Below are 11,188 nucleotides of genomic sequence, written 5' to 3'. Positions count from 1 at the left end.
AAACCTGGAATTTGCTGCAAGGAAAACAATTTCCACAAGACTCAGATGAGTCCAAGATCTCCAGGCATCCTTTCACTTCCCATATCTCTTCCATTGGCAAGGGGCTTGTGCCAAGTGGCAGCCTCAATTGCCTCCTACACCTCAGTGTCCTTCTCCCCTCTGCAACCTGCCTTTCCAGCCCCAGCCCCCCCCCCAGAAAGCATCAGGCTCAGTTAGACTAATACAAATTTTTAATGCACATATTAAATAAATATTTCAATCATTTCATTTTCAATTTGTACACAACCAAAACAAAAATCCTCAAGGAAACAGGAAAAAGAAAAACAATCCAAAAAGGTTGGATGAAAAGTCACCCCTGGTTCTGGCTCCTATCCAGTGTCTTTGTTTGCCCTCCCCTGAAGAATAATTGCTTTAACCCTTTGGAGAGAGCCACAGTCCCAGGGCAGCATGTGCAGAGCAGGGCTGGTTGGGGATGTTCACTCAAGAGATTTAATGATTCCTTTGGGGCTTTTTTCCCCTAAATAGAAAATTTGGCATCTGTCAAAACAGGAGTTTTGAAAGAAAACCTCTCCCTTCCTAGGAGGACAAGGACAGTGGTATTCCTCATTGAAGAGCAAACCTGGAAGAGACAGTTGACAATGGAAGTGCCAACCACAAACAATGTTACAACAAAACCAGCCTGAAGTGGTTCCATGGCAATTTGTAAACTTTTAATTTTATGGATGAAAACTTCCATCTGATAAAAAATATATATATATAGACAGGAAAAATTATCAATTTTTTACGAGTTGTTCACATTTTCCACACGGAAAAAAAGAAAACACCAGTTACCAGCCCACTCTACGGCAGCCATCAGCTACCGCCTCACCTTAGTAGTTTAAAACAAATCGAATGCCAAAGATGCTCTCGTGGGCCAGAGGTACCAAGCTGGCTCAGGACTCTCTCTGGGGCATCCATCACCCCGTGCCCTCCTGAGAAAAATAAAGTTGGGAGTTGTGAAGCCCACAGCGTTTTTGGAAGGGTGCCATTGGCTTCCAGCAACCCCTCGCTCAGCTGAAGAAGGAGGCGCATCTAAGGAAGGAAAGCATCCAGTGGTCCTCACCCTGGGGCATTGCAGCCGGCCCCCACAGGCAGTGCCCACACATCACCCAGGCTGCAAAACCCACCTGGGAAGCCTTCAACCTCTTCTGACATAAATCCCCTCCCCTCAATTGTTTTCCAACCGCTCCAGCTTATCCAGTAAGCATTAGTCCATTTAAGTAGCACATCGCTCCCAGATTTGCATTTCCAGGTTTTCTTGTTCATTTTAAATGGTGTTATTTTTCCCCTCTAGAGCTACAAAACCAAAAAAAAAAAAAAAAAAAAAAAATTTACAAAATAAAGCATGACCCCAAACAGACTAGAACATATCTAAGTGAAGGGCTCTTCCCCCTTCACCAGTCTTTGAATGTTTTGTTTCCTTTTAAAGCTGGAGTACAAAAATAGAGACTCTCATTTTTTTTTGCCCTTTTTTTTTGGTTTTTTTTGTTTTTTTTTGTAAAAAACAAACACCCCCACCCCCCACCCCCAAATTATCAACAACTAAAGCAGGTAATCTGCTATCCTCCCCCCTCTCCCCCTCTTTTTTTTTTTGTTTTGTTTTGGTTTTTTTAATACCCATATAGGAAAGTCTCTACATGTAAGTCCACCAAGCTCAGAGGAGAGTCCTCCAGGAGAGGTGCAGAGGCAGGCACATCAAGGGCCTGCCCTGGAGCTGGAGTTTCTAGTCCTTTTACTTCTCCGGTTGAAGGGGTAGTTGAGGAACTCAAAGCGCCTGTGGGGCTCGGTGGTCTGATGGCCCTTGGGAAGCCTCTTCATGAAATGCACCTCCCGCTGGTGCTGCCGGGTCTTGGAGCCCTTGCGCGGGCGGCCCTTGCGGGTGAAGGCCATGTACCAGCCCTCGTACTTGGCGTTCTGCAGCGCCGTGTAGTTGTTCTCCAGGACGATCTCCGTGAAGACACAGTCCTTGCCTTTGCCATTGCTCTGAGGAAGGGACAGAGGGGGATATTTGACCTGTGCTTGGTCACAGCGGTTTTTCTCTCCCTCGAGCTGGACTGACCAGTGTGGCAGCAAGGTTTGCAGTTCTGCTGGGCAGCCAAGGGCTCACTTTTCCCACCACTTCTAACAGGCACTATTGCCCAAAATCTGCTTTTCCTTAGAAAACTGCAGCAAGCAGGCATGCTGCTCATTGCAGCTCGCATTCCCATCATGATGCCAGCACTGGGCTGCAAGCCCAGATGCAGCTTCTCCCAGCCTTCACTTCCACTGCACCTATACAGTGGGATTTTTGCCCACACCTATCATGTCCCCATCCATGCCAGGGGCTTGATTCCCTTGCCAGCATGACCATAAGCAAAGTCTACATCTCAGTGGCAATTCACCCACCCATCCTAACCCCTCTGCAGTCTTCAATATAGGAGGGGCATCAAGGGGCTGGAGAAGTGACATGTGGTCCATGAGGACAGTGCCCATAGATGCAGGGAGCACAAAGGCAGTTGGGGGCTGAGTTCCGCCCCATTACAGGCATCAGCAAGACCAGGGAGGGAACCTGAGTCAACCAACCTCAGGAAAGGAGCTGCCACAGAAAAACCTCCCAGACAATTGCTGTCCCAGCAGGATGCTACACATCCAGCCCCTTCTGCTCCTGAGGAGGGTGCATGGAGGCTCAGAGGGAGCGTGACTAACAGCCCGGCTTTGGGGCCAGCCCCACGGAACATCTTAACATTCCTGGCACTTGTACCATGTAATCAGGGAGAATAGCCCAGCAATCCGCCTATTTGTTGGGGGAGATCCAAGGAATGCTCCCCACACAGCACCCGCCCACCTCCCTCGCTCCTGCCCTTCCCTCCTGCTGCCCAGGCTGCAGGACAGCTCATGCTCTGCCCTCCAAATGGGTGCTCCGGCTCAGCTCCCCGCATCCCCATCTCGCTTCCCCATCCCCGTGGACAGGCTCCATATCCAGTAAGGGCTCCTCTGCCAGCAACACTTTCTCAGTGCCCATAGCACTTCCCCAGCTTGCCCTCAACCCCAGGACCGTACCTTGCCAATCAGCTTCCCCTTCTTGTTCATGCAGATGTAGAAACCTGTGGCTGCCCCCTTGATGCGCACACGGCTCCCAAAAGTGTCTGTCTCCACGATGAGCTTGGCTGGGGAAAGCAGTGGGAAGAAAGAGAGAGGGAGATCAGAAGGGCTCTGGGATGGGGCAGGCACAGGGATGGAGACCCTAGTGTTGTGCCCTGACACGGGGCACTGTGGGCACATGCTCTCTGATGACTGTGTCAGAGAGAGCCCTGAAATCAAGAGCACAAGGTAAAGAGTCGGCCTCAGCCCCTCTACCCTGCCACTGTGTCCCTGCATGACCTTGATCACATCCCTTTGCCACCCTGAGCCTTGCTTTAGAGGGAATAGCTCTGCCTTGCCTCACTCTACAGGGCTCAGTGGCTCGGGTGCCACAAAGATGTCACAGAAGGGAGGGAGGGCATACAGCAGCCAGTGGAGAGCAAGGCAGCTGCGCTGCAAACCAAGGCAGCAAGGAGGCAGGCACCCTCTGGAAAAGCACAGCGTGCTGCCAGCTGCCCCCAGCCCAGGGGACACCACTCCATGTCTCCCCACCGGGGCAGGGCTGCAGGAGGAGCAGTGACTTTGCAGCTGGCAGGGGAGGCGTGAAGGGTACGGCCATCCTTTTAATGCCTTTCACCTTTGCACGAGTCGAGAGGGCGTATTGATTTGGTCTCGTTTTTTAATGGAGGCATCGATTGACTTCCGAAGGAGCTATGCAAATCGCCGGGTCGATGGGCTGCCTATAAATAGACCTGTCACCTTCCCTCCCTGCCTTCGCCCTGGGAACCCGAGCCCCGAAGCCCATCCATCCCCAGGGAAGGGGGAGGATGGGGACAGGACATCCTTCTCTCCAGCCCTGCAGCTGCTGTCCCCAGAGCCAGCTCCTCTCCCCGGGGAAAGCCCCAGTGAGGATGGAGGCTACCCGTTCGCACCTCAAAAGGGCTGTGCCAAGCACCAAAGATTTACTGATGGCACTGAAAAGCCAGCCAGGACTGTTCTATCTCGCCACCATCACCTCTTGCTCAGCATCAGCCATAAGCTGTTAATGTGCCACAAGTGAAATTTGGCAAGGAAATCAGAGCACAGCCTGCAGAGCTTCCAAGTCTATAGCCTTATTATGGGAATAAGCCCACTGATGCCTTATTTCTCCTTCCCAATCTCTGCACAAGGGCTGCTTGGTTCCCCACGACTGTGGTCTACCATGACTTGCACATCTCTACCTCAGAATGCTCAGCCACTGGAAAGGCCCAGTGAGGGCAGCAATGTGGCTCTGGAGCAGGTGGCTTTGCGGGAGGATGCTTTGAATGGCAGAAGATGGCTGTGGGCACATGCACAAGCTAAAATGAGCCTAAGTCACACTCGGAGAGAAGCAAACTGAATTCTCTCTGTCTCTATGATGCCCTGATACTGCACCCTTCATGTCATGGGCACTGCTGAGGTCAATAGCACGAAGGCTGAGGGCACTGCTGGCAGCAGCCGAGTTGAGCAATGGAAAGGGTATTCTAAAATTTGCTGGGACCAACTGAAGCCAGGCCCAATGCACATGCAGGCACCCTCTTCCCACACTCCTTCCTTGCCTGTGTCACACTTCAGCATCTCTCATCCCCAGACCGGCCTGTGCCCAGAGCCGCCAGGCAGGCACAGACTGGACTCAGAACTGAGACATTCAGGAAGAGCTAACTCTAGGCTGTGCCACACCAGCACCAACACCCAGAGCCTGGCACACACCCAGCGTCCCCAGAACCAACCACGGGAGCTGTGGCGCTCTGCAAACGAAGCACTGAGACAGTGATCCCCTATTTATCTATATTGGGGAAAGCGAGGGGGGGGAATTGATCACGGAGGCAGTAAAAGGTTTGAGGAGAATTGATTTTTCTCTCCGAGACAGAAAGAGCGAGGAGGGAGGGACAGAGGAGGGTGGGAGGGAGCGGGGAGGCCCCAGCGAGCACAAAACCCTCCTTTAAAGATGCACATCCCATCTCTTTTGGCCTTTTTCTTTTTTTTTTTTTTCCTCCTTTTTCCCTCTTCAAAGAGCAGCTGTGATTTACAGCCCCCGGCCGGGTTTGCTGCCCTGCGCGAGCTCAGCCAGCATGTTCTGTCACCACCAGCCATGGAGGACAAGGACAACCTGTCCTCGGGGACCTGCACCCCTAGACTCATGCAGGCAACCCACGAACCCTGCGAATCCCATCCCCAGCCAGCGGAAAAGCCGGGGTGCAAATGAAACCAGCAAGTCAGCAGGGACCTGTGCCAGCATTCCCAGCCGCTCAGAGGGATTCAGTCCAGGCTGTGGTCAGTGGTGGTTTGCTTGGTGGCAAGCTGAGCCCAGGAGGGATGAGCTGGGCTGCACCGGCTGCCCACCTTCCCTTAGAATTAAAAAAGTCAATCACATATTGACAATTAAGACAGATAACAGAGAACACCGGACTCCATGTTAAGTCAGCTGTAAAAATGTCAGTGTGGGGAAAGGGGTCATCTGCAAAAATAAATCAAGCCCTTTTACACGCCCACCCCCAAAAATGAGATAAAAAAAAGGCAGGAGGAAGGCTTCGGGGCGGGGGTTCTGCTGCAGAAGTGCATTTCTAAACAACATTTTGGGCCAGTTTTCTTCTTATTTTATTCCTTTATTTTTTGGGGGGGGCAGGGAGCCGAACATTTTTAATTCTATTCTTTCCCTTAAGTGACAGATTTATCCCAGTAAAATTATGTTTCATGCTCAAACTTTGAAGGGAAAGTGGCTACGTAAATACTGAAAAAATGCAGCGAGACACACTTGATCCCCCAACTGGACTGTGAAGAGGAGAAAGTATTCAGGAAATGTTAAAAAAGGTGAAAGTAAGAAGCGTTTTAATAGTTCTTCCAGACATGGGGGCCTCCCTAGAGATTCATATAGAACAATCCTGAACCTCTATTCTAACATTTACAGACTTGCAACTCTTTTAAAACTTTACATCTGAAAAACTGCTTGTTCTCTTTCTGGTTTAGATCAGTCTTCATTTTCCTCCTTAGCTCTTCAAATGCTTAACCTTTCTTTATTACGTTTTAATAGAGTTTTTCAAGCCACCACCAGTCCCCTCCTCCTGGCCTTATTTAAACCTGGTCGTTACTTAAATATGCACTAACAGCTTTTTAAAATCCAAGCATTATAGATCTAAACCGAGATGGGATTCTTTTTTGCTTGGGAAATTAGCTAATGCCCTTTCAAGCCGGAGCTGCTCCAGGGTGGGAATAATTCATTTGGAAGATTAATGCTGAATGTATGGAATACCATACGGATGCTGCGCTTGCACTGCTCGCGTCCAGTGTGAAATGCTCAGCAAAGCAAAGGAAAACACCCACAAAAAACAGAAGAGGAAGGAAGAAAAGTGTTTCTACTGATCTCCCAAGCAAGAAAGGGAAATCACAGCTAATACCAAAGAAAAACAGTCGTGATTCCTACATAGGACACACACGAGTGCTACATAGTGCACTGATCCAGGTGCAGGATCAGGCCTCCCACAGCCTGCCCAGCAGCTCTCTGGCCCCGCTGACCCCAGTGCAGCCTTTGACCATCCCAATGTGTCATTAGCACATGCTACCAAAGCATTTGGGCTTTGGGTGTCCCCAGCAGAGGGATCGGTCCCCCTGCCCCAGGGCTGGTGGAGATTTTGGGGAGGGGGTGCCAGGGCCATGGCATAACACAGGCTTTTGTGCTTACAGAGTCCCTCTGCTTTGTCTCCACAGCATCATCACCCACAGCCAACTGCCTCGATGACCCTCTGCTTGGAATTAGTTTTGAGAAGGGAAAGAGGGAGGGGACACGTTGGGAAAATGATGCCACTTTGGACAATTCTAGTTTTGGGAAGGCTTCCAAAGCAACCGCACACCCTTCCCCCCTGCCTTTTCTTTTTCAACTTTCCTTTCTATTTCATCTCCAAAAGGAAGTCTCAGAGATTCCCAGTCTTGCAAAGAGAGCTGGGCTGAAATGACTGATGCTGCTCATCACAATCACAGCCCCAAGCCCTCCGAGTCAGGTGCAAACCAAGAATGAAAAAGAAAGGAGCAGAGCCCACCCCACAGATACCGATCCCCTCCTTCAGCACAGAGAACCTGCCCTCACCTTGAATCACAGAGCCGCTGATTGCTGACCCCTATGTTCTCCCTTTACAAGCCCCCACAAGCCGAACGATTTTAATGATTTCTGGCTAACAAACAGGACGGAAATCATCAATCGCCACGCTGGGCTGTGAACACCTCCCCAGCTCCCCCCCGTCCGCCTCCATCGCACGTCCTTACCGTGCACATCCCCATCCTCTGCCATCGCATTGATTTTCTTGTTGTCCAAGATCTGCACATGTTTCCCGCTGGTCCGGCTGTACAGCTGGTAGGTACGGACGAGCCGCCGGCTGAGCTGGTCCGTCACCAGGCTCTGCTCCCTCACATGCTGTGTAAAATTAGGTGGGGACTGAACAGTTACCTTTAGGAAATTAAAAAATATACAACACACCATTATAATCTCTACTCCTCAGAGGGGCAAATGGGCTGAGCCGAGATCACCGGCCTCCAGCCGGGCTTTGCAGGGAAGCACGAGCTGGGACCACAGTGCTACCTGCACCAGCAGAGCCTTCCAGGGAGAAGGAGCATTAAGCTCTGGACACAGCAGCAATTGCCCTTTACAGAGCCGTGCCCGCTACAGACATGCCTTAAGTAGTAGAATGCGAGTGACCTGGGAGCATGGCAGGGCTCAGTGGGTGCCAGCTGGCACTGGGGTACCCAAGATGGGCATCCAAGCTTGGAGCTGGAAGGGATCCAGAGGAAGCATGCAGGGTGGCACTGGGCTGCCATCCTCAAGGGGCCGGCATGTTCATTCCACACATCTTGCCTCTGCAGGAGTGTACCGCTGCTCAGCTGCCTCAGATATATACCCCAGCCTCTGCCCCACCAGTTTCAAAAGCTGTCTTTCCTCTGGGTCCCAGGCTCTTTGTTTGTTCCCAAGCACCCCACTAATTAAACTCCTTATATACAGAGAAGGTAGAGCTACAAGATATAACAATTACAAGAAAACCATGCCCCTGCCCAGGTATTTTGTGGCATAATAACCTAAGGATACCAACATGCTACCCATGCAAACACATGCCCTGTCCACAGTCAGCTGCTTGGTGTCAGCACCGGGGTTATCCCCAGCCCTGGCACACCAAACCCATTAGCCCTGAGCCCAACTCCTCCAGACCCGACACTGCTGCTCCTGGGCTTTAAATGCTTTTCATGAGCAGCCAAACCTGCTCCCCCCTCAGCTGCGGCTCACGAGCTTGCACAGAAGTCTTTTTCCCCTCCTCGTCCCAAATCCCTCTTTTAAGTCTGGAAAGTTTCGCTGCTCCCTGACATTTATAAAGATGTATTCTGAGCAAATGTTAGGAGATCGCTCCTTTCAACATCAGAAGGCTGGGACTACCCCCCGCCACCCCCACGTCAAATGGGAAGGTTTCCTCCCGACTTAAACAACAACAGAAAAACCTAATAAAAGCAAAAGCCACTGCTCTCCCAAAGCTGGCTTTATAGAGATATCTCCCCTTGACAATGTCATCTCTCCGCCTGTGCATGTGTGTTTCCTATAGACGGCTTTTGGATAATGCAGCAGGATTCTCTCCCCGGCTCTGATGAGGGTACCATGTGGAGGAGAGGTCATTAGCCATGCTGCTATTTGGTCTCCATCTCATACTCCAAAATATTACAGCTATGTTTTTATACAACTGCACACTCCCAGCGCTTCATTCCCTTCGCTTTTCGGCTGGAAACTTGAGATTTTTTTTCCCCAAGCTTCCAGGAAAATAAAAAGAAGCAGCTTAAAGAGCATTCTAAACAAAGCTTTTGCACCTGTGATCTCGGGGGAAGGGGGACTTCACCCCGGTTTGAAGGCGCACTGCTCCCAGCAGGCTGGTATGTGGGTGCCGTACAAACTCTGCCCGGGCTGTTTAATCTATTCATGACACTTATGTCTCTGGCGATACAAACCAGCGACGCTGAGGTCTGACAATTTTAAGCTGGATCAGAACCTGCGCCTTTCAGTGAGGTTTTGGGGGGTTTCTTTTCCCCTTTTTAGCTACTCTTTACTTTTGGGATGAAGCAGTGCAGGAGAAAAATGCCACAACAGAGAAGAGGAACGGGGGCATCCGTGATGCCATTTAGAGCTGGAGCGGACGAGACCTAAATCTGCTTAAAAATAACCCTGCGCAATTCCTTGAAGCCCCGGGTGCTCTCTGCCTCGCAGCCCGAGTCCTCCGCATCTTATTTTGTGTCTCGGGGTATCCCCCCTCGGCCTCGGCTTTTTTACAGCCGGGCCACTTTTGTCTCCTGGGTTTTCAACCGTTCCTCCTCCTTCCTTCCCTCCCTCCCTCCGTCCCTCCCTGCAGAGCCCGGGGCGCTCGGCGGCAGCCGCGGGGCACCCTCCATCCCCGGGGGGCGAACAAAGCAGGGCTGCCCGGAGGGCACTTACCTGGGCTTGCAGGCAGAGGACGAACAAGTGCATTAACCTGGGAGGGGGAAGAGAGAAAAGCAGTAGAGAGGTGTGAACCGGAGCCGGGGGTTGGCTGCGGGCCCGGGGCGGGAGGGCCGGGGCTGCCGGTACTCACACGTAGCTGAAGAGCGAGGAGCAGGGGTCCATCGCGGCTCCGGTGCGGGGCCGGGAGTCCGGGGCCCGGCGGCGGCGGGGAGCGCCCGGGGGGGCGCGGCGCTGCTCTGCCTCGGCTCCTCTCTCCCTGCGGCGCGTCCTCGCCCCGAGGAAAGGAGGGCACAAGCTGCTACAGAGGGGTAAGGCCCCCGCCAGCCCGCCCGCCCGCCCAGCCCCCGGGGCGCACGGCCGGCAGCCCCCCGCCGCGGGGTGCCCCCCGCCCCGCTCCGCGGCCCCTCTGCCGCCCCGGGAGCCGGCGAGGCCGGCCCGCAGCCCCGACGGCGGGGCGGGCGCGGCCGGGGGACGGCCGCCGCTGCAGCAGGGGGAAGCCCGTCCGGGCCGCCGGCCCCGCTCCCCGCCCCAGCCCGGCGGTACCTGCCGAGCGGAGGGCCGGCGGGCCAGGTGTCGCCGGGCTCGGGGCTGGCACTAAGGGCCGGGCTCCGCGGCCAGCCGCCGGCGGGACGCCCTCCCCGCCCCGTGCCTCAGTTTCTCCATCCGTAAAGCGAGGTTGAAGGGCTGGGAGGGAGGGGAAGAAAGGGGCGGCGGGACCGCGGTTCCCCCGCTGTGGGTTCGCTACTCCGCGGGCGCGTTGTGGATTGGGACCGAGCGGGTGAGCCCTCCCGGGACGTGCCAGACGTTAAAAGGATTACCGGGGGGATGGAGCAGTTTCGAGGGGGAGCGAGGCTGAGCAAATACCGCAGCCGGGGAGGGGAACGGGCAGCGGGGACCCCCCCCAACCATCCCTCCGGGCGCTTACCTGGTGGGGCGGGCGGGAGCCCTTAGGGCCGGCGGTGCGGGGCCATGGGGCCGGGCGGCAGCAGCGGCGGGACGGGGCTCAGCCCCGCAGCCCGGGCAGGGCCGCCGAGGGCTGCATTGTTCCGGCGAGCCCCGGCGCTCCCGGCCCCGCCACCTGTTGCGCACCGGGGCGGGGGCTGCAGCGGGGTTGCGGCGGGCGGCCCCCGGGGCCGGTACCTGGCCGGGGCCGGCGCCGCCTGCTCGGCGCTGAGTGACAGCTGCTAATTTGCCGACCGTGCCCCGCTGCCGGTCCCCGCGCTCCCCGCGCCCTCCTTTATCTTATCAGAGCCCATAATTACAATTGCTATTTTGTTTCCTCGAATCAGCAATCAGCGCTATCTGCCGCCGCTGGAGAGGCAGCTCCTGTCAGCCGGCCTGAGTGACAGAGCGGCGGGCTGCACCGCCGCACACGCACACAGCCCTGCACACGCCTGTGCAGCCCTCCTGCACACGCATGCATGCACGCAGCCCTCACACGCACACCCGTGCAGACCTTCCCTGCACGCGCATACAGCCTCTTCCATTCAGCCCTCTTCATCACATTCACACCCCTCACACACACAGACCCCCAATACACATGCGGCACTTTGCACCCTCCAGCACAGACACACATGCTCCTCTTTGCTTCCCTTTACCCCCCCAAATATA

General features: G+C 54.3%; 1 protein-coding gene across 6 annotated transcripts; it reads right to left on the bottom strand.

The window, feature by feature from the left end:
• Positions 1 to 1,621: 1,621 nt before the first annotated feature.
• Positions 1,622 to 10,778, bottom strand: FGF8 (fibroblast growth factor 8). 6 transcript variants are annotated; one of them, XM_065672933.1, is made up of 6 exons: positions 10,503 to 10,778; positions 9,708 to 9,875; positions 9,572 to 9,608; positions 7,375 to 7,555; positions 3,079 to 3,185; positions 1,622 to 2,022 (listed from the first exon to the last, which is right to left on the bottom strand). In XM_065672933.1, exons 2-6 carry the CDS (start codon positions 9,737 to 9,739, stop codon positions 1,735 to 1,737), a joined length of 645 nt encoding a protein of 214 aa, XP_065529005.1. In that variant the 5' UTR covers positions 9,740 to 9,875; positions 10,503 to 10,778; the 3' UTR covers positions 1,622 to 1,734. The 6 variants fall into 6 exon arrangements, with proteins under 6 accessions (XP_065529005.1, XP_065529010.1, XP_065529006.1 ...); XM_065672938.1 differs by having other exon boundaries at positions 7,375 to 7,522; XM_065672934.1 differs by having other exon boundaries at positions 9,708 to 9,872.
• Between the last annotated feature and the right edge of the window lie 410 nt (positions 10,779 to 11,188).

The sequence above is a fragment of the Lathamus discolor genome, chromosome 3, assembly GCF_037157495.1.
Source record: "Lathamus discolor isolate bLatDis1 chromosome 3, bLatDis1.hap1, whole genome shotgun sequence".
NCBI classification, from domain to species: domain Eukaryota; kingdom Metazoa; phylum Chordata; class Aves; order Psittaciformes; family Psittacidae; genus Lathamus; species Lathamus discolor.
This window is presented reverse-complemented; position numbering and strand designations above follow the sequence as displayed.